Here is a 23,990-nt window from a genome sequence, read left to right on the forward strand (position 1 = left end):
AAAACTCTTCCATGCTTTCTTGATTTTATTTTACACAGATCTGTGGTGAGCTGTTTCTGGCTGTACTCCAGATGCCCACCAAAGCTTCTCTATCACTTCCCTCCTCAGCTGGACAGAGCAGACAAAATATAATGAAAGGCTCCTGAGTTAAGTGATTTTGATGATTTAGTGAAATATGTCTCCTGGTACTATTTATTGATCACTGCCTATGATTAATAGTTACTCAGAATGAGGCACAAACTAGAAAAAAAAAAAGTTAAATTCATTAAGCTGATGTTTTCCTGAGGAGCAAACTGGTAACCTTTTCCTTAGCTACAGTTAAATATATATATATCAACTATATTATATATTATAATGTATTAAATAATAATATATATATAGAGTTCCTCAAAGAAGATAAAGAAAGATAAGACAACCCCCTCACTCGGTAATAGATTTTGTTTACATTTAAAAAATTAAAGTAAAAACCAACGGAAAAAGCAAATTTAGTATCAACATTCCTGAGAAGAAAATCTTGGCCAGAAATCTAAATTTTATTGAAGAGCCAATTTTTACCTGAATATTTGCTAAATAATTGATGTAATTAATGTCTCTTTTTCTCTGAGTACAAAGAAGCTTCTGTTGATATTCAGATTTCTGTCATCTCAGTCAAGTTTTAAAATTGCACAATTGCTTTTCTCCAGAGGAAAAAAGTAAATTACATTCCCATGGTGCACTAACCAGTAGTTTTAATTTATTTTCTTTTTATTTTTTATTATAAACTAGTGAAATTCCAGATAAGCAGTGGAGTAATTGTCACAGCTTGAGAACTGAGAAATCTGAGTTCACTTCTGTGCTTTATTCGGACTTCTTTTCAATCTCTTTCTTCAAAATAATATTTTTTAAAGGTATGTTTAGTTTTCAAACTCTGCCAAAGGGAGTTAGATTGTTCAAAGTCACTGATAACAAGACCCTACTTGCTTCCATTAAGAGTTGGTAAAGTCTTTGGAAACAGTTGAGCTGGCACATGTATAGCAGAATGTCTAAAGGACTCTGAAACTCTTTCTTACTCTGAACAATGGCTTTGAATTTGTATACTTGAATGACACTTGCCAGAATTGTCATCTAAGACAAAAGAAAGTTGGGGTCCCAAGGCAAGATATGCACATGCCCGTTGTGGTGAACAACACTCTAATTTGATAATATTGGAGGCTGTTTAAGAAGTTCTTGTTATGTCTTTTGGCTTATAATATTGCTGCCATATTTTAAAAGCACTCAAGCAAATAAATTAAAAAAAAAAAAAAAAAAAAAAAAAAAAAAAAAAAAAAAAGGCATCTTTTTATTTTTATTTCAGTATTTTTCTAGGGTGTCCAAACCAGTGATATTACAAAAATAATCCTGTTTGCAGTTGAGGTCTGCATTTTCACTATCTGCCTGGACAGAGACTTCTTTAAATAGACTCATTGAAAGTTCAGGACCTTAAATTGAAAATTGCTTTGAATGAAGAGCATAAGATTGTGTCTTGATTAAGTCAGAGAGTATAGATTGCATTAATACTGCTCTCTGTGAATGCTGCCAGCTGAAAAAAATATTCAGTGTTATTTGGTGACTCAGTCCTATTCTGAAAACAAAGTAATAAGATCAATGACCTGGATAATGAGTGTTTCTGGGATGTGTCCTGAATACTTTGACCCAAGTTTTTTTTCTTGGTTTGACTTTCACTTTGTTCCTTCTACACTGGTTGAAAAGATACATCCTAATGAAAAGTGCATCCTACTGCTCACTCAAAATTAAGTAGGAAGAGGCAAAAAAAAGAACTGATAGACTATGTTATTATTTTTTCACAATATTTGGCATATTAGAATTTTGCATTATTGTGTGTAGAGCTCAGCAGTTCAGGTGAAATTGCTGTTTCCAAGTTGTGTTAGAGTGTTTACAGCAGACTCGTGGCAGTTGGGGATGGCCAGCATGAAATCCCAAATGGGAAGTCCACAACTTTTCCTGAAACTATTCCAATGCTTCACAGGACTTGCGATAAACTTTCCCTAATAACTTGTGTTTTAGGCTTTCAGCTCCTTCATAGTGAAACATCTTTTGTACAATTAGTCAAATCAGGCTTTATGCTATAGGGTGGGTGCTTAAGGAGAAAGAAAAAAAAAAGATTTTTTTTTCATTTGTAAATGAGTATTTTTTAATGGTCAGAGTACTGTTGTTTCAACAGTTATTTTACTGACAGATTACAGTCTCCTAAGGAAAATAGAAAATCTGGGGAGGAAACCCCACAGTCTGAAGAATGGCCTTAAGATGTTAATACTAAGGACCACATATGCAATAGTTCTAGCTCCCAGAGAGAGGAAATATAATTGTCAGTAGCATTGATTTAAATTAATTAAAAAAGCACAACCCTCTGTACATCAGAAGTTTCTGTGGATATTTATGATGCTCCATCTATTTATTGCTTGACTTTATATGGCACTTCCTCTTTAAACTGCTTGCCAAGTTTTGTTTCATCCCTGGCTATTAAAAGCCTATTCCAGGGATAAGAGTGTGGAACAGCTGAATTCCAGCTCAAGCACTAGCCTCCTTGGGCTTCACAGTTCGAAGATTTGACTGTTTTATATGCAATAAGCAATCTGTTAAGTGTTATCAGAGCGTGTATAATGGATTAGGATGTATTAAAAAAAACCAAGCCCCAAACCAAAGCAAAAACCAAACCAAAACAACAAACTGGGAAAGTTTTCTGCTTTCTTTAATTCAGCAGTTAAAAACATACTACCAGGGTAGGGAGGAAATTAATTTCTAATGATTGAGGGTTCAGGGCTGCTGTTCATTTCAAAATCCACTGGGATATAGGCCATTGCAGATTGCAGGCATCACAAACACAGTTCTTAGTCTGTCCCACTTATATTTCTTTAGCTTTCATGGAATAATTTGAGATTCATGAGTTGAAGGAAATGTTTCAGGAATGACCATGGGCCTCTTGCCTAGTGATTAGGATGGCTTGCTAGGAATTAGATGTCTTTGTTCCTGCTGTCATGCATATTTCATCATTTTATTCAGGAACTGTAAAAGAAAGACTATGCACTTTTATGTAAAGATATGGGAACTTCTATCATCCTTCATTTTCTCCCCAATAATTTACAGCAAACCACAGCCGTTTTTTTCTCTGATCAAATTAGTCTATAGGTGAATGGCCTACTGACGTGACTAACAGAATTTCCCATTACCAGCTCTTTCTTGTGGTACAGAATGAAATAAATCTGAGGCACCTCAATCACTTGAATCATTATGTTTAATCCTATCAGTTGACAATTAAGTAAATGCCAATGAATGATAGAATTAATAAAAATGATAGAATTAATAAAAAACCCACTGAAGAGAAATATTTTTAAGGTGACTTGAAATTTGTGTGTACTGATAAACACAAAATTATGTTTAGCTCAAGAAACATTAATTTCTGTGACTATGCTGGTTATTGTGAATCCTTTTTTAAAACTGCTCTCTCTCTCCAGAGATTTTGCATAAGAAATTAGTCCGTGGTTTTCCTGACATCAGCCAATGACCTAAATCTTATGACTAAAGTATCACTGTAACACTCTTGTAGTGTGGAAGACCTTGTTTCCAGTTTTCTGTTCACTGTTAAATCAGGAATACTTGAAGACACAAGTGAATCCCTACTTTCCCAACTCCCATGATACTGATGCATGTTTTTATTTCTCAGTGAAATTCCTCACTTTTACAAAGCTTTTAAAATCAAGCCATTTTTTCATAAACATTCCGACCATTTCATAATACAGAACAGGGATACTTGAGTTTGGCTTAGTATGTAGATCACAGCAGAAATGAGATGTCTGTGCATACACATGCATAAAAATACATAACTATATGTTATATATTTTTGCAATATGAGGTTCATTTAGTATTTTCAGACATGCAATATTTGCTGTAGGGTACTGTTTCCCTGAAGAATGTTTTTTGGCAACACTTTGACTGCCCTTTCCTGTCTTCCTTTGACAGCATTTCCCATACAGAACATGGCCTGCTTGACTTACATTATCCTTGAACCCCTTGTTGCCTACTTGACATTAATTTCTGTAACCAAGGCAATATCACAAGTGAAGTTAAAAATCAAATCTCTGAGAATAGCCTTATCTAGATTGATTCTTTCTTCAGAATGCATACTAAGCAGTCACAGAGAGCTTCCAAACTTATAATAGATGATGAAATTCTTCTCCTTTTGATCCCAAAGGAAGAAAGTGGAACCCTTCTTTTCCTTGCTTCCAGCATTTCATTACAATATATATAACTTCCTTCCTAACAAGTTTTGTCCTTCCATTTGTCTGGTTCTGCTGAATATTTCAGTAAATTAAATACTTTGGGCTTCTTTAGAAACAAAAGGGAAGATAAATCTTGTCATTATCTGTCCTGTTTTCTAGAATGCACTGAACTGTGTGTCACAGAAAAAAATACCTAGTTATTTGACATTTTATTGATGCTCAGGAATATAGTCCCATTACTGAAATAGCTGAACATATCATAATATTTAGCTCTTGTCTTTTCATAGTCTTCCATGATACAAGTAAGTAAGAATTCTGATGACTTTCGAAAGGAAAGCTGAAAAACAGAGAGTATAATACTCTTGCTTCAGGAATCTTGCCATTTCAGCAAGGAGTACCCCAAGGGTAATGCAATCTAATTTTAGTTATTTAAAAGTTCAGTATTGTGTCTAGACTGATTGTGTAGGAGGCATGTCCAATGGAAAGGACAAGTCATCATTTCATCCTACACCATTGCTTTGTTTCCCTCAGGAGGGCCTTCTTTTTTCTTTCTCTTTCCATACTCTGTAGCCAATAGAGGCTTAGGCAGTAGAAGCCTAATTTTTAAATAGCTAGAAATAAATAAGTGGGATACAGTTGTTAATAATTTTGTAATATTTCTTCTTCTTATTGGGGGGTCATTCTCAGGGTAAAAATGTTTGATATTTGTCTAAAGGCTGTTTTTTGTTAAGATTTGATTGGATGAGAGTCACTGGCACATTTTTATTGTAATTTTATCACAATGGGGCCAATCAAAGAACAATTACAGTGATTCATAGGACAATAAAACTGAACCAAGGACCTGGAAATATGGTCTTTGTAAAATTCAATTAAAATATTTTTACTGCTATGTTCCTGTGAACCTTTTTCCACTCAAGAGACAACAAATGTATTTACATCCACTCACTTGTATCTAAAAGCAATAACTGAATGTGATAAGATTTGTAAAAAGATAGAAGAAGAGCTGGTTGGGAAGAAAGGGAAACCCAGAAGTTTATTAAAGCTTTTAAATCTCTAATGCAATTCCTGTCTTTAAACACTTAAACATGAGGTATGTCAGCTGTCTTAGCTCATATATTTATTGATTGTACCCACGAAAGGTTAAGAATAAATTAATCTTTTAAAAGATGGCTCCTTACCACACATGAATGCAAGAACCATTGGGCTGAGATGTTGCAGACAACACTGAAAGATGCTTGAACATGTTTTAATCCCTACTTATGTCTCTTGTGGCATGATATGCTTTGTGTATAGTGTTTATATTATTCCTATTCTGTTAGAGATAAAAAATGTGCATCTAAAACTTGCTTTTGTGGTACTGATATATTTTTGTCTGACAGAATTGGAAGTGAAGGACACAAGTCATAATAGGCCAGTCCAAATAGCTGCATAGTGACTTCCCAGAATATACTTCAGCCTTCTCCAGAAGTTTGTTACTCAGAGCAGAAGTTCAGTTCATTACTCTGCTACAAATGGCTTCTGAAATGGAAGTTCTTCATGCATATCTTTGAGTACAACTTTATTTAAGGTCCATATTCTTTATGACTTGTCCTGAAATACTTTAAAAAATATCCATAATGGCTCTCATGTAGGGTGAAAAGCATCAAAGATTAAGGCAACTGTATTTGTCTTTGGTATCAAGTTAGTTAAACACCCGTGCAAAATGAAGTTACTTTACTGTAGTTGCTAAAATATGGCATTGTACAAAATGCTTAATCTCCCATGAAGATTAAGTAACACTAGCACATAACTGGCATTATAGTGTAATGCTTGGTTCTATTATTTAATAAAATGCAGCATGCTGTAGAACTTCTGATACATAACTCTCTATTTGTTCTTCATATGAGCTATTCATGGAGCTCTGAGAACAGACAATATGGCTATTTTGCAAATCAGGTAATGCAAATGCTTCCAATAAAGGTGCTGTGAATAATAAGGCTGTGAAATGAAAAAAAGTTATGGGTTAACTGCTGAACAAACTTCTAGTTGTTGAGAAAAATTTTCTCCAATCCAAACTGGAGTAATCCAGAGGACTGCTTTTCCATCCACACAGATGTTCGAGTAAGTGTAAAACTGGTTTGAATGCAGAGGCAGTTATACCCAGTAGCTCCTCAGGAAAATGTTATATTCTCCAAGACTTGGTAGCATTGAAAACGGAACACATTACACTAGTGTTTTATCTGTAGGGAAAAAAACCGCAAACCAATAAAATCAAAACAACAAACAACAAACACCCTCCCATCCCCCTGTCCCATCTCCCAATTACTATTAAGCACATCTGTTTCAAAAACCATTTAAGATAAAAAGTGTCATATGTTGTATATGTGTATATATAAGTCCTAGTTTGCATCATCATCATTCATCCACATTTAGATAAATTAGGAAGATGAATCCAAAGCAACAGAGATGGATTGGCCACTTACACTGATTTATTAATAATCCACCAATATTTTACTAACTCTGGGTGTACTCAGACAACAGAGAAGGACAGTCTAAATCAGCTTTTTCACAATATGGGATTTAATTCTTTAGAATAAACAAGAAAAAAATCTATCGAGTAGCTCATGTCACTGAATTTGCTGAAATAGCACTTCACTCTTAGCATTGCACAGTGACCTAGGTTGATTCCCTCACATGACCTTTATTTGCTGAATGCCCTTTTTTCTTTTATCAATAATCATATTCAAGTTAATTATCTGCTTGATAGTCCTTCACCAGAACTGTACTCTCATTTTGTGCTAATTTTCCATAAATTACCTCAGAAAAAAACCCAAACCATTCAATAACAAAGAACAGATTGTGAAAGTGCACTTTTGACATCATTTGTAGGGGTGTACTTCTTATGAGGCTGTGAGATAAATATTGACTGTGTCATGTATCAGTCCCAAAGTTGTCAGGTGCATTCCAGGTCCCTAGAGGACCTTTTGGTCTCTGAACTGAAGCATTATGTTGGACAAAATATGGCATGTCATACTTCTGTCTTCAAGGTTTGTTGTTCTACATAATGCCACAGTTGCATTGACCTTTTGTCATTTCCAAGCAGAAATATTTTAGTATCCTATAGGGGAAGCAGGCTTCTCAATTTTACACTAATTAGGCTTGACAGCTTTGAATTTCCAAGTTGCTTGAATTTTTTTTCCAAGGTAATTCCTTTTGTTTTGCCAGCTATCTGCTACAAACATTTATGTGCTTGTTTATGGTAATTAATATCTCTTATTTCCTTGCTCCATTAAATGAAGGTACAGTGGAATTGTGATGGTTGTTAAGAGATTTCCAGAATACTATGAGAAGAAGGAGATGCTGTTGTCCTCATTTATCTAGATTTAGTGCACTTGCATATGTCTGCTGTTTAGTTATTTTCTAATGTAATAAGAATTTATTTTCTCAATTTTAAACAAGTGACTTACCCAAGGCACCTAGTTTAAATGAAATATCTGTCTCAAAGCTCTTCTCTTCGACAGACCTTGAAATTACCAGAACACATTTATTTGTTAAGGGGCATTAGAAACATGTTTTGTCATGCTTTTTGGGGCATTCATTTTGCATCACAAATAAGTCTGATGTCTCTGTCCAGAAAATAGCAACATGCTGCAGGGATAGGTACAGATAGATAGCTATTACAGTAATTACCATTAATTGACAAGAAGAGTAATTTCCATGGCATCTTGCGAGTGAGAATTCTTAAAAAGTTCTGGAATTTTTGAAACAGTATAAAATTTGCTGTGCTAGAAGAAAGCTTTAAAACGTGAATTTTCAATATGTAGGTTACAGCATTTTTTCTTCTGAAGAAAATTTAGCTTTTAATAGAAGTTACGTTATTTGCAAAAAGTATCATCTGACTTAACACATCCTGTGGAAGATTTTAGATGCATAGTAAAACAATCCTTCCAAATACATGTTCCATGCATAGCAACTGGAGACAAGTTGATGCTTTTGAAGGTCTCTAGAGGGAGACGTCTCTGCCTAAGGAAGCCTTCAGGGCATCATTAGCACTTCTTATGGCTTATTAAGAGCTTATTTTTAGAAGAGATAGCCCACATTAAAACTATGACCAACCAGCTTGCAATCACATATAGAATCCTCTCAAAAATGTTAGTGTTTAAGTAAAGATTGTGTTGGAATTTTGGGGTTTTTGAGCCTTAGAAGAGCTCAAAAAAGTTTTGTAGAATTAGAATATAATGGGAATTATTGATGATAAAAGATTTTTTGCTGTAGGAAATAAAAAAAAAACAGGACTGTGCTACACATGGAAATTCATTGAAAAAATTGCTCTGAAAGACTTTATAATACTTTATTACATTTATTTTTTTATTTATGAGGGGTGTTTTTATTCATGTGAACCTAGTTTCAAATAACTTTGTTAAAATGAAATATCTATTTTAAAAAGAATATTTTAAAAAAATGTTACTTAGTCTTCAAATGTAGAAAAGTCTTAAGGTTGATCTGCTATTTTTTGTTTTCCTTTAACAAGACAGATCTGCTCAATGATAAAAAAATTATATACATACCTTTTTAAAGACATGTTTTAGCCAGAATACTTACAGGAACTTTTCTTTTCCTGAAGCACAAATAATACAACTTTTACTCAGTTTTTTCCCAGTCTTCATGTTTAACAAGTGTATATGCAATCTGTTTTTTATAAACATATATTAAATTGTGGGTCTAAAAATAAATTCTCATTGAAAAATTTAAATACATTTTATTTTATATTTTATTTTATTTTACTGGGTTTTTTAAATTAAAATGTATTGAAAATTTCTAGGACAAATGGGATCTGTCCTAGAATTACTACAAGTACTGTCTCTGATACCTAGGTGTAAGATATGTTTTACAAACTTTCTGAAGCTAATTTCGCAATATTTACTCTTAAAAAACTACGTAGGACTAAAAAATAGCCAGCACATCTGTCTAAGTTCCAACTGGTTTTTATTATTGTAGTGATTCTTTGATTTGTTCATCTTTACTAATTAAAATTTACACCACTGAACATTCTGTGACGATTTCAAGTTGAAACTGGGCAGAAACATCAATTCATGTAGTGGTTTCAGTTTGCCAATTTCTGTTTCCCAAATTTTGTGTAGTGGTTTGAGTGCCTACTAGAATTACTTATTCTTTTCCTGGTGTGAGGTAAGATTAGGAGGAAAGCAAAGCAAGCTCAAAACTTAAAAAGGTAAAAAGACAGGTTTATTAACAAAACTACAAGAGAGAAAAAAAATATTGAGTCAGAATAAAACTTTTAAAACACTTCTCCTCTCCCCCAACAGCTTATTTTCTTTCTCACAGACAACATAAAAAGACAAAACTTGGAACTGTAGGTCAGTTAACCACTCATAAAATAGCCTTTCATGAATTCATTTAGAGAGAGAAGTCTCTTTTGGTCTTCCATGGAAACTTCCCACAAGAAAGAACAGTCCTCTTGGGGCTTTTAATTCTCACAAAAGTTGCCTGAGAATCTGCATGTGTGAAGTCCCTAACATATTACGTAGTCTTCCCACAGCTGCATTATGGGCCATGATACTCATGGGGTACCATTTTAAAGATGAACAGTTCAAAAGCAAAGAATTTATCTCTAGGAACAGAGATTATTTTTCTTTCTGAGGGCAGATCTTCATCTCATCTGTCTTTCTGGTCAAGCTTCTCATAAAATCATAACTACTTCAATATTTACCTAGTTCACCACAAATACATTTGCTCAAATCTACAGTTTGAATACTCTCATTTCCCCAATGCATATTTTCAATGATTTAAAGGGATATTCTAGTATATCACAGTCCATTACCATAGCTTACAAAAGATTTTCAGCCTAAAACTAAGGCATCTTCTCATTCTTTTCCATCTAGGCCTCAACCCTTCTTTCACTGACTTTGATAATTGTTGCCATGAATTTTCCTGGTTTGCTGAGCGTTCATATTAAAGGAGAAACGTGCAGTTTCTCACGCTGGTGAATTGTAAACACAGGACCATGTTTTGTAAATATTGGCAATGTTATGAATACTTTCTCCAAGACAAGGGGAGGTTGAATGACAGCCTCCTGGACCAATGTGACAGGAGAGGTGGCGATACCCTTCTCCAATCCATGGTCACCTTGCCACAGATATATAATGGAAAAATAAACTAAGGGCAGGTCTTCTGCCCTGCTGCTGTTGTTGAACCCAGATCTGTGTCCCCGGTCTGTGTTCCTGGTTGGGCCTCCACGGTGATAACTGGCGCCCACGTGGTCAAGTTGCAAGCTAGTGAGGAAAGAAAAAAGAAGAAAGAAAAAAAAATCTGCCTTCTACAGCTGCAAAAAGAAGAAACCCACGATGTTCTCAGAAGAACGATTGATGATGGAACTGCTCCACTCCTTTTTGTTGTCCTGTGACGCTGACTTAACCAGGAAACACGTGAGAGAACTGCTTAGCTGGGGAAAGAAACTTGGAATTTTTTATACTGCTGAAAAGGCACTTTATATTGGCCCATGGAGAACCCTGGGAAAAAGCCTTTTCTCTGCCGTCCTTGACGGAAACTCTAAGGCAGGCACTCTTTTACGGGCATGGACAACAGTCTTCCCACTTCTAAAAGAGGCTGGAGAGGACTTTGAAGTTGATTCTGGGCTTTCGACAGGAAGCAGGACTGGCTCCCCTGTGAGCTCCGTCGCTTCTGACGAGGATTGCTCTGATGCAGGGTTGGAGCCGATGCAGGAGACCCCCACCCCCATGTCGGGGGTTGGGCGCGCCCAGCGGGGTTTTTGGAAGGGCGGGGAAGCTTTTTTCGGTCCGCTCCCCGCGCGGTTTGCCGGGCGGGGAGCTGGGGTGCCGAGGGGGCGGAGCGCTCGGCCTCGGGTCCCACGCCGAGCGCGGGGGATCGCCCGCGCCGCCCCGGGCCGCCGTGCCGCGGCGGCCCCCCCGCTGCCCGCCACCGCTGCGGGGTCCGCCCTGCAGCTGCCGCGTGGAGCCGCGCCGCCTCGGGCCCCCTGCGGGGAGCCGGGGGGGCCGCCGTGCGCCGCCTCCCCGGCCCGCCCCGCCCCGCCGCGACCTGCTCCGCGCAGGATTCGGCAGGCGAGAGCGGCGGGGACGGCCCCTCCTTGCCCCGTCCCCCCGCCGCGCCAAATGCTGTGCGCGGGGTCGCCGCCGCCGGCGGTCTGTGCGGTGCCCGCAGCGGAGCCGCCGCCGCCGCCCACCGCGCCGCGCCCTGCCCCACGCGTCCGGTGCCGGTCCGGCGCCGCGGGGGGAGGGCTGGGCGCAACGCTGCCCGCTGCTGCGGGGCCACCCGCGCTGGGCAGCCCCCCCGCGCCGCCGCGCGGCCCCGCCGCACGCCCCCTCCGTTCAGAGGGGACGGGGCCGAGCGCTGGAGCCGCAGAGCTGCTGCCGGCTCTGGCCCCGGCCACCGACCCATCGGCTGGCCGGGCAGGAGCTGAAGGCTGTGGCCGATCGGCCACGCCTCCCTGCCCAGCGCGACAATCGCCCCCCCGCTCAGAGAGGAGTCTGAGCGAGTCACTGTCCCCCGCCCACCCCCCCTACGGGGCCGGGTCGGCTGTGGGAGATGATAACGGGGCAAAAGCGTTGTCTGATGTGCACGCTTTTCCTGTCATGAAATCGGATGAGGCTTTTAGTCCGCAGGTGAACCAGGCTGCTGACCTAAGAGAGCTGCTGCCTGAAGATGCAGCTTTGCCCGAGCCAGTTCAGGGACCTGTGGATGTGGGTCCACAGCATCATAGCCATGATGACCCATCATGGGCAGTCCCGCTTCCCTTATCAAGGGACGTGGCAGAAGATGATATAAGCTTCACTGAGGCAATTCAATGGATCAGTGCAGAATTTGAGGATCTGATCTTTCCTTTTGTAATAAGAGGTCTTGCAACAATGATGCTTGAACCTCAACAGGTTTTTACCTTTGAAAGAAATTGGAAATTCCTAGCTGGACAAATGGCTGTCGAAAATAGCCACCTGCCTCGAGATGATCCCTTGTTTGGGGTCGGAGTTGACCTACTTATGGGGAGGAGTCAATATGCTTGCCCTGATGTGCAAGCTGGCCTTTCTCTCAGGGTTTTAGATTCGTGCAGATACATAGGGATATCTGCACTGATAAAAACCAAGTTATCCTTCTCCCCAAAGGAAGACTTCTTAGACATAGCACAGAAGCCAGAGGAAGCTTTTAATGAATTTATATCGCGTCTGATGCATTTTTTAAAGACGAGAGTCGAGGATGTAACTTTGACAATGATAATTTTGGAGCAATTAGCAAGAAGCCATGCTAATTCTGCTTGCCAGAAGCTCCTGGAAACCATTCCAGAGACTTCTACTGTCCTGGAGATGGTCCAGACCTGTGCAGTTCTAAACACCTGTGATTCTATGGTGATGACCCCAACGGCTGCTTCACAGCCGGCAGAACAGAGGCAGAATGATGGACATGAGACACAGGCAGATATTCAGCCTAGTGGAGAACAGGAAAAGGAGGCACAGAAAGTGACTCCCTTGTTTTTCTGCGCACAAGGTGTGGGTCCAGACCATACTGCAGAAACATGCGAGGCAGTGGGTCATGCTGAGCCCACGCCAAGCCCGAAAACTCGGAGGCGAAGAAAAAGACGAAGACGTCAGGGGGACGAAACAGTTTCCCAAGCTCTAGAACAAGAGCAAAATTCTCTGGCTGGTTTACAGCCAGCATCTCAAGTGTAGGAAGTGTTGATGTTGCCACATAGCTATGGTCAGTTTTCCTTGGACCTTGCAGTGGGTTTCTACGTCCACATCCTATGTTGCATGCATTCTTTGAGAAAAAGTCAATTGCTCAATTTGTGTTTTCTAAGTTCTCTATCCTCAGGTTCTGGGATCTTTGCCATGGAGGTGGCCGCTGAAAGTCTGCTGAGCTGCCTCAGGTGCATTGGACTGATCCTGTTTGATCCTGAAACCTTGTGCACCCTGTGCCACCCTAGTGCCACCCATCACAGAAGCCTCTTCGAGATCTGATTGACATGGACACGGACTGGCATCTTTTCTTTTCCTATATGGCCTCCATAGAGACTTTGGATCCTGTGGAGCTGCTGGACAAGGACAGACTGAAGCAGTGTGATGCTGAGAGCCAGCGGACTGTTAATCATGGACTCAGAGGAATTGTTTGCTATGGCTCAGTTTTATGTATGGTAGCCATTGTGACCTCTGTGGGGAAAGGGCACGTTGTTTGGGGGTTGTGGTTTTGGGACAGAACTTTTGGGGTTCAGAATTTTCAATTGAGTGGTTAAATTTTTCTTGGAATGCTCCTGCCTTTTGCACCGTATATTCCCTTGTATCTTATAAAAATTTAAAAATATGAGGGTGTTGGTTGAATTATGTTAGACTATGCTCGAGATATTTTGAGCAGGTTATTGCAAGGGGTTCAGGGTGAAACCCTGGGTAGCAAAGGCAGAATCAGACCAACATGTAGCCCTCACACCGTTACCTAAATGAAGGTCGATGAACTTTATACAGGTTTTTTTTTCTTTCTTTTTTCCTGTCATAGAATTGTTCATTTTTCTTTTTCTGTTTTCTTTTTAATATACTTAAAAGGGTGAGATGTTGCCATGAATTTTCCTGGTTTGCTGAGCGTTCATATTAAAGGAGAAACGTGCAGTTTCTCACGCTGGTGAATTGTAAACACAGGACCATGTTTTGTAAATATTGGCAATGTTATGAATACTTTCTCCAAGACAAGGGGAGGTTGAATGACAGCCTCCTGGACCAATGTGACAGGAGAGGTGGCGATACCCTTCTCCAATCCATGGTCACCTTGCCACAGATATATAATGGAAAAATAAACTAAGGGCAGGTCTTCTGCCCTGCTGCTGTTGTTGAACCCAGATCTGTGTCCCCGGTCTGTGTTCCTGGTTGGGCCTCCACGGTGATAGATAATCTTGATACTGTCTCTCTACATGTCTCTAATCTGTCCCTTTTCTCTTACTCAAGAAGAGGATTAGTGCTTTACATGTTTCATCTCTCAAGGAAAGAGTTATTATCTTTCCAAGATCTATAGAGGGCATGCTGATTCTTCTGGGATCTGTGTAAGGAAAGAGTTAAATCTCTCCCAGGTCTGCAGAGGGCGTGATGGTTCTTCTGGGCAGTGGCCGAAGGTGGATATGGTCAGGCCGTGCCGGGGCTGGGCCAGGATCTCTCCGGTGGCTGGGCCTCTCCCTCTGCAAGGGGTCTCGGTAGCGGTGGCTAGGATCTCGCAGCAGCATGCCTGCGGATGGTGCTTCCCTTTTTCCTCTGCCCGGCAGCCACGGGGCAGCAGGGCTGTCCGACCCCTCGGCAGGGCCCACCTGGCCCAGCGAGGCCTCGCGGTGCGGCAATGGAGGAGCGACAGGATGTTAACAGCTGCCGGGCCCAGTCCAGCCAGGATGGGGCTTCTCTCCTCCCCTGCCCCTGCCCGGCAGCTGCCAGGCCTGGCCCTGCCAGGGCTGCAGGAGAGGCAGGGCCCGGCCGGGCTGCGCCAGGCCCAGGGGCCACACAGCGGAGTGGGGCCGACCCCACCAGCCCCTCTTACCTCTTTCCAGACCAGAAGGAAAGAGAGCTCTCCGGGATTTTCCCAGATTTTTAACCTGTGTTTTTGCAGAGGCGTATCACCTTACTACTGGCTTCACCAGACGTCAGTATTCAAACTTAGTCACTGATTTGGTTTGCTATAGCTCTTCCCAGAGAAATCACTTCCGTGCAAAACCAGCACACACTCTTACTCATTTGTTGCTGCTTATGTTTATTTTTTACTAGTATTCGGGTAATTGTTAATTTCTCAGTTAACATTACCCAGAATTTTGAAATGCCCAGCCATGATGAAGATGCTAGCAATAGCAGGTGTAAAGCAGTAATTATCAGCAATCATAAAGCGAACAAGCTGAGAAGGAGTTATTAAAAATCATATCCCATGTCTGAAATAAAATGTAATGGGCACACTGTGCTATTTTATCGTTCTTAAACACAGTGAGACTATATAAATACAGGTGCTTGCCTGAAACTTGTAAATGCCAACAACTCAAGTTCTGAAGTAATTTAGAGTTAAATTAATGTGAGAAGCTGAACAAAACAAATCCCTTAACAAGGCCAGTACATGAAGGCTTACTTTTAAAAACTAGAGGATACGAAAAAAGAAAATCCATTTCATGAAGGAGAGAACATTCTGCAGAAGTTGCAGTTTGGTTACTGTGTCAATGGCAGTTAAAGGAGCTGAAAACAAGGAAAGTAAATACAGTAAATAAATATATTATTTTAAAAGTTGTTTGGTCTCTTGAACATTATATTCTCATCATCTATCTTCCCAAAGAACCCAGCGGAAGCAAACTGTTATTTTTAAAATGAGTTCCCTTGCATTTCACTGCTTACTTCAAGCAGTCAGATGAAAAGTGTATTTTACACCAAATTGGTTTCAAATGCAGAAAATTAGGTGGATGGAGAGAGACTTCTCCATTGTTACCAGATGAGGAGTTTGTGGTTGATTTCTGTTTACTGTCATGGAGACTACTCTAATGCAGTAAGATCTCATTTGAGATGAAATATTACAAATGAAGATTGAGAATCCTAGTGCCACAAAGTGATTAACAAAACGAGCCTTGTCAGGGAGTGTCTCTGTACAGTTGCAGTAGCTGTGGCCTCACCGAACATCCTACAGCTGTGTGACTACCTGGCACACACCAGAATTTCAGGGGTAAAGTAATGTACCTCAGCGTAAGCCTTTCACAACCAGAACAGTTGTCTCAATTTCATTACCCTGTAACTTGACAACCTAATGCAGAGATTCCTGAGTAGCTCTTGATAGTGGCAATTGGCCCAAGCACTGAAAAGCACAGGAATCACACAGAATCATAATCAAGGTTGGAAGAGACCTTTAAGATCATCTAGTCCCACCATCAAACTAGCAGCATTATCACCATAAACCATATCCCCCAATGACACGTTTAGCCTCCTCTCAAACACTTCCAGAGGTTGTGACTCCACTACCTCCCTGGGCAACTAATTCCAATGCCTGACCACTCTTTCAGTGATATGATTTTTTTAATATCTAATCGGAACCTCTCTTGGGACCCCTTAAGGCCATTTCTTCTTGCTCACTTCAGGCATGGCAAAGAAACTCTCACTGCAGCCTCCTTTCAGGCAGTTGTAGCGAGCAATGAGGTACCCTCCATTCTCCTCCAGACTAAACAAGCCCAGTTTCCCCAGCAGCTCCTTATAGGACATAGTTTCTAGACCCTTCATAAGCCTTGTTGCCCTTTTCAGGACATATTCTAGCACCTCAATGTCCTTTTAGACATGACCACCCAAAACTGAACATAGGATTTGACGTGAGGCATCACCAATGCAGAACTCTGTACAGAGGGACAATCAGTGCTTGACCACCTGTGCACATGCTGGTTCATGTCCAGCTGTGCATCAGTCAGCACCCCCAAGTTCCTTTCTGCTGATCAGCTCTCAAGCCGCCCTTCCTTGACCCTATGGTGCTGCATGAGGTTGCTCTGAACCAAGTGCAGGACTCGGCACTTGGCCTAGCTGAACCTGATGCCATTGTCCTCAGCCCATTGTTTGAATCTTTCCAGATCTCTCTGTGGAGCCTTCCTACCCTCCAGCAGATCAACACTTCCACCTTATTTGGTGTCATCTGTGAACTGACTGAGGCTGTATTTGAGCCGCTTCTCCAAACCATCAATAAAGATATCCAACAGGATGGACCCCAGTACTGATTCCTAGGGAACACCACTGGTGACCAGAAGGTAGTGACAGGTGGTGATGGTAGCAGCTGAAAGAGATACATCAGGATGGGGTGACCAACTAAACTTGCTAAAGTTTAAAATACCATCAGGTCCCTTGGGAGAAGCTTGACTGCCAGTGCACTTAGGGATGTTCTGGACAATAGCTTTTCTGTCATAGTACACCTTTTGTTACTTTAACCTCCAACTTAAAACATGGTCAAAGTGCCTAAAAGTAGCTTGAAAATCATAGTCGATTGTTGACCATAAATATGCTGTATTAGTTGTCATCACAAGATATTACAGATTATTTTGTGCTGGAGGGATATACATGTACAGATCTTCCTGAAGCACCACATGCATAATGGCAGAGTCATACAAAAATTTATGTATTTGTTACTTCTAGTGGCTTTTCCAACTGCATGTACCAAGAAATTGGTGATAGCAAATAAAGCATGATTTTCTCTTTTATCAGAGATCTTGAGAGAATCAAAAGTAAACCCCACCAATTGTATTCATAAATACAACAGAGAGTAATAGGTAATTTATATGAATATTCATATATTGAGCTCAGAAAATGGGCACCTTGTTATTCATCACTTTAAAACATGTTTATAGAGTACAAATATATTGGTTCTTGGGGTTTTTTTCCTAATGCTGATGAAAATGAATAGTACTTGAGGACCAAGTCTGCCTATTAAACTGGTGTGATACATTACCATGCTTGTACAGAAATGAGCACAGATGGCGAGTCTATTATTTCTCTAGCAAGAAATTAGTCATTTTTTCCCCCAGTATTCAAATCCAAGAAACACTTGCTTAAGTTAGACTGTCTCTGTGGGGATCCTTAAAATATTTTTCCCATTACTTGTACATTAGGAGTTAGAGAAACAGAAAGTGATTAATGCCATATTAAAACTTTAAAATGAATGAAGTCTCTCAAACCAAGAGTCTGAGATTTTTATATTTCCCCCCACCCCCAAATAAAATGAAACAAATTTTGCATGTAAATGTGAGTCTACAGGGATGAAGTTTTGTGTACCACGCTCAGATTCCCAATAGCCTGTTTAGCTTCGACAGATCATTTAATTTACATTAGAATATTTGAAGATGTTAGATTTACAGACATTTGTTAGTTAAACACAATTATATGGAATATGAAACAACAACTTATAAGTAATTTATAATTTTTGTAGGCAAAAGATACATTTCAAGCAGATAAAGGGTAGATTAAACAAAAATATGTTGGCTTTCATAATCTTACTTTTATGATAAGAATCAATAAAGCAATATTTCATAAGATTTTGTCAATGCCTTATTCTATTCTTGAAGAAAGAAAAAAGGTTTTCAATCTGCCTCATGACTTTTCAGAGCATATAATTACAACAAACTCAAAGTTAAATGAGAGTTTTTAATGTCAGTTGGTCTAAGCTTGATCACCTTGCAGTGAAAGCAAATTTAATATCAGTTAGGATTTCCAAAACAAGAAAAACGCAAATATATATATTAATTTACTTCAGTACATTGAGTACACTCACATTTGGGCATTCATTACACTGTCTTTCACACTCTTCCCCTGCTCCATCATGGAGTTTATCCTGTGGGAATCAGTTGTCCATGAACTTCCCTAATGCAGGTCCTTCTTACAGGCTGCAGTTTTTCACAAACTGCTCCAGCATGGGTCTTTGCCACAGGGTGGAGGACATCAGGAGAAGGCTCCTCCAGTGTGGGTCCTTCCAAGGGTCAGCTGCCAGCAAACCTGCTCCAGCACCGACTCCTCTCTCCATGGGTCTGCAGGGCTGTTGCTTTCATATTCTCAATTCATCTTGTCCACCTCCTCTTGCTCAGTAGTTTTTTCTCCATTTTAAATCTGTTGTCACAGTGTACTGTGTACACTGTAGGTGGAGTACTACCACCATCACTGGTGGGCTTGGGCTTGGCCAGCAGTGGGTATGTCTTGGAGATGGCTAGCATTGGCTCTGCTGGACATTGGGAAAATATCTTGACATCTTGTCCCAGAAGCCACTCCTGCAGCCTCCCCTGGGATTTGTTTTTGCCAAGCAAACCAAATACATTTTAGGCAAAATATTCTTCCAAATCAAATTCCATTTAAATTAATCTTAATTTTTGAAATTTAGCTCTTCATTTTCCATATGTGATGGTTACTCCCAGTTTGTTCCTGGAGAACTCACATCCAGAACCTGGAGGATTAATTTCAAGACTCAAATCATGGAATACAAAATTAAAAACCCTCAAATGAGTAAAAACTTTCCAAAGCTTGAATAATAACACATCACTTCAAAAGTATAAGGATTTTTTTACAGAAATATCAACTCCTTTAAGAGTCAAGGTGAGAATGTGGTGTATATCTAGTAAATTTGATGAACCAGAAAACTTTGGAATGTCTAGTGATTATACCAATACTGGGTCCAAAGAGCTGGTATATAAGGATTGGTATTTTTTCTATTGACATAAACTTGTATGTTAATTGGTATCTTCTGGAGCCTGTAACAGACAAAAATGTCAGGAGAATAGGATGAAATGTGTCAGTTTTCACAAAGCAAGGTTTGAAGAGTTTGGGGGTAATCAGTGTATTTGTGAAGGTTTTAGGTGGAAAGGTGTACTGTTCTGTTTGGAAATGTTGTGGACAATAAGGAAGCCTGCAGGCAGCAGAAAGCAGGGCAAATGACAAATTCATTCTGTAAGAGACAGGATCATGCCAGCCATTGGTGAGAGAAAGGTCAGTAGTGAAAAAGAAGGTGGAAAGGTGCTAAACAGCTCAGAGGAATTAAGAAAAAGTAATACCAACGTTGTTACTACCAGTACCTATTGATCCAAATGTTTGTTCAATGCTAATAGACTTAAAGATGTGGTGCTATCACAAGCACTAGTGAGATACTTGTCACTGTTTCATGCACATCACCTCTGATTCAGCTTCTTACCCTTCCCCACTCTCAAGTGAAAAAAGTGAAGAAGAATTTAGGCAATGCTGACTCTGAAGAGGTTAGAGAAATTATTTAAACTCCTAATACCAGGCGCACTCACAAGACAGCATTACTTTTCCAGTTACTTTCTCTCACATGAAAGAAGAGAGTCAGTCTGACAGTAAATACCAGCTGTGCAAGGCTTCTGATTTCATTGTAGAAATAGCTGAAAAAGAAATGATAGTCAGTCTTGAATGAGTCATTGCCAAATAATTCCCAGGTGATTTAAACTAATAAATTGTAGTCTAGGGAAGTTTCAGCTTCTGCATGATTTATTTCTTCCTGCATGGTTAGAGAAACGAGTATAATTGAATTAAAAAAAAAAAAAAAAAGAGAAAGGGTATTCTTTTTCACAGTTGTGCAGTTCACAGGCAAATGTGCAATAGTTGGGTTTGCAGCATTTGAAAAAAAGGTGTTAATTGAAGAATTCTGAATGACAGAAAGTGAGAACACAGATTTTGCATGCTGTGAAACAGAACAAGACCACTGGAAAGAAAGGATAGACATAACTTTCAAGATTTTTTATAGTTTTATGGTGTGAAGAGAAATTTTGGTGTTGCATTAAACTAGTATGTTGAGTTAAACCAGTTGTTTTTTGTGGTCACTACAGCATTGTTCAGCTGGAATTATTTCCTTATTTATTTATATATTTTATTTTATACAAGTGACTGCCAAATAATATTTTGAATGTTTGCATGTTTATTTTTTTCACACTTAGAATTACCAGAAGATTTGTTGACCCAGCCCAAATTGCATCATTAAACAATGGCCCAAGACTAGCAGGCAGACTGCAGATATTGTACACAACCCTATACACCCTTTCCCCCAGCACTTCAAGCTGGCAAACGGCTCCAGTGCTACAAGACAGTACAAAAAGCTGTCTGCAGTAAATCAAAATCACACCTTTTCAAGAATATGAGCCATTCATTTATTCAGTGTGTACACTTCCTTGGGAATATCCTAAATCTCATTTAGGGTGATATTTAAGTAAAGATCAAGGACAAAATATTGTGATTATGTGGCAACCTTGTTTTATTGAACTGCATTCATTGTTTAGCATATATGCAAGCTTTTCGGCAGAGCTAAGAGGACTTGTAATGTTTTTTATAGAAGAAATTCTGCAAAATTTGAATATGCTGTGTTATCTGCACTTAGATGTGGATCTAACAGAAAGGAATTAGACATTTTTTTACTCTGATAAGGCCATTTCCTTTCTTTTTCTTCCAGCATAACAGCTGGCAGAATACTTTTGAGACAGAGACATATAGAGCTATCCTCTTGTAGAGTACACTGAAAAAATATAGCATATGGAGAGTATTTGCATAATGTACAATATCTGTGATGAGAAGGTAGATATTCAGTTTTTCTTGCATAATTTGAGTATTACATATAATATGTAAGTTGAATGAAGAATTGCTTCTTAATAAGCTACAGAATCCTGCTTGGTGGCTGGTTTATTTACTGTATTTTGAATTTTGATGTATTTTGATGTATATTGTATTTTGATGTATATACTGTACTTTGGTACTTTTTATAAACAATGTTCTACTCACTCATGCAGCTCTTTTTTGAATCAGCTTATATCTGTTTTTTACTTCTTCTTGTTACATGTATCTATCTACCAAGTACATTTTGGCCTACTCTTATATAATTTATGTAATGCTAAATAATTTATGCACAATGTGGCTGTTTTCTTTCAATAAATATTCTGTCTGCGCATGCACTCACAAAAACACTAGAAAACTTCAGGTTTATTTCTGAACATACAGCATGTATGGAATCTGGATTGTGTTTTAAAAACCTGAAATATCACATGTTTAGGCAATCATGATGTTGTTGGATTTAGCAAAATCAAAATGGGGCACAGTCTTTATGCACACATACAAAAAGACATGCACAGGGCTGATGTTTCATGCTACAGAATGTAGATAACTTTCCTTATTAAAGTTTGCAGTAAACTTAAAATGCTAATAAATATCAGAACTTTGTGGAATGTAGTAATTATATTTAGTTGTATTTCTTTTTTGTGAAAAATACGTGTACAAAATTAATACATCTCATTAAAGAGGTATGTTGGTTCCATGAGAGATAATACAAAATAGAAGATGACTCTTGGAGAGCAGAGTAAGTTACTAAACCATTTTTATGTGTGTTTCTGTTTCAAACCAGCTATACACATCCTGTGGTTGGCAGTGGAATCAAAGCTCAGTCTGCAAATCCAGAAGTACAGGTGAAGGGAACAGATCCTGTAATAAGTCAAATTATTGACAAGCTGAAACATATTATTCAGGTAAGATGCTTTTTCCTATGGATACAGTATAGTTCTAACTACCACTCTAGTAATCAAAGCATTAATTTACTGCACCATGAAGGTTAATTCAAGTTTCTGCTGAGTGCACATCCACAGCAAAACACTAGTTGCTTTCTGTCTCACTTCAGTTATTAAAAATGATTTAATTTGAAAGGCTTGCATATGGTAGATAAGAGTAGGAAGTGAGGCTCTGGCAGCCGGGCCATCTGTACCTGCAATCACCACAGCTTAGCATTGTAGTGAGCATACAGAAGCACAAACAGTATGATTTAGGGATATTAACTGGGTGCATGTGTTTAAATAACAATACAACATAATTCCCTCTTCCTTCTTCACTAAATCTAGGTTCTTTCTTAACTTATATTGCTGCGAGGTTTTTTTGTTTAGGTGCCAAATAGAAAAACTAGGAAGTTTGAATGAAAATCACATGCTTGCCAAACAAGCTGGTGTTTGTTACCTGATGTAGATATCTGTGATTTACTAAATTTAAGGCTTACATTGCAGTCAATTCCAATATGGTACTATACAGTCATAATACTGTCATAATAATATCCTGTAAGTTTACAGGATTACAGGTATCCCTGGATACATGCCACATTTATAAGCACAGATAGCCAGAACTAGAGGACAGAAACATAATTCGGTTGAAGGCAACAGTTGTTTTCCCAACAGCTCTGTATTTCAGTTTAAAAGTACAAATTTTCACTCTGATCTGAAGGCTCAGTGACCAGAAATGTTTTACAGGCATTTCTTGTCTATGACCCATTTAACCCAGTATCCTCTTCTCTGCACTGGTAAAAGGAGAGGCTACTTAGGGATACTATGAAGCTTCTCACTTTTATTGTGTCCCCTTCTCTATTCCATTCCCCAAAAAAGAGAATTAGAGATATTAAATATCTTCTCCTTTCCTAGTGCATTTAGATCCTTCTAAGGAGTTGCTTTAATTCTGTTTTTACATCTTCTTGACAGCTTTTAAATACAGTTTCCCACATGGTTTCTGGAGTTGAAATATTACCGATAGCTTCCCTCCCAGTAAACCCTCTTGGTTCTTACATTTCTAATTGTGAACAATAACTCTTCTCTGACAACAAAACAAAGAATAATGAAATAGGAAAAAGAAAAAAAAAAAACAGAAAAATTTTATTTCCATCAGTCGTATTGTTTTCTGGGAGAAGTGGCATTAGTTTTGAGGTTCAAAGGCAATCATTATTCTTTGCTTCTTAAAAGAAATATCTTTTTTATCCCTCCAGCTTCAGCATCATGCTTTTGTCTCTCTTCTTTATTAAAATGGCATCTACAATGGTGGGAAAATCAATGCAATTTTCCCTACAAGAGATGCCATGATTTAATTAATAACTACAAAATACTATACAAAGATAAACCTTGCAAATATTACTTCGTAAGTTCCAAGGTCTTTCATCTATCAGGAATGCTTTCCTCCTTTTATATTAAAACTGTCTGTATAGTTTATTGTGTTGGTTTCCTCTAGAGACTTGAAGTTGTGTTGTTTTCTCCTTGAGTGAGTACCTAAAAGAGTGGAATAGAATATTTCCATTTTAAAGTATTTCATTTTGAGAGCTTACTTGGCCTTGTCCCTAAACACTTGAGTGGATCTTGGGGAAAAGGACATATAATTTACATACTGAAATGCTTACTAAACTCCAAGTATATTTTCTTTGTGTGGGATAGTTTCTTTCCGTCTAGCTCTGAGCACGAAA

The 23,990-nt window shown here is 39.0% G+C and overlaps 1 protein-coding gene across 1 annotated transcript in view; it reads left to right on the forward strand.

Moving 5' to 3' along the window:
• Window positions 1–23,990, forward strand: part of GPC5 (glypican 5) — a 615,376-nt gene that overhangs the window by 178,896 nt on the left and 412,490 nt on the right. The window contains exon 6 of the mRNA XM_063392300.1: window positions 22,131–22,251. Within this exon, the coding sequence (XP_063248370.1) occupies window positions 22,131–22,251 (121 nt within the window). The remainder of the gene's footprint in view (window positions 1–22,130; window positions 22,252–23,990) is intronic.

The sequence above is a fragment of the Prinia subflava genome, chromosome 3 (genome assembly GCF_021018805.1).
Source record: "Prinia subflava isolate CZ2003 ecotype Zambia chromosome 3, Cam_Psub_1.2, whole genome shotgun sequence".
In the NCBI taxonomy this organism is placed as follows: domain Eukaryota; kingdom Metazoa; phylum Chordata; class Aves; order Passeriformes; family Cisticolidae; genus Prinia; species Prinia subflava.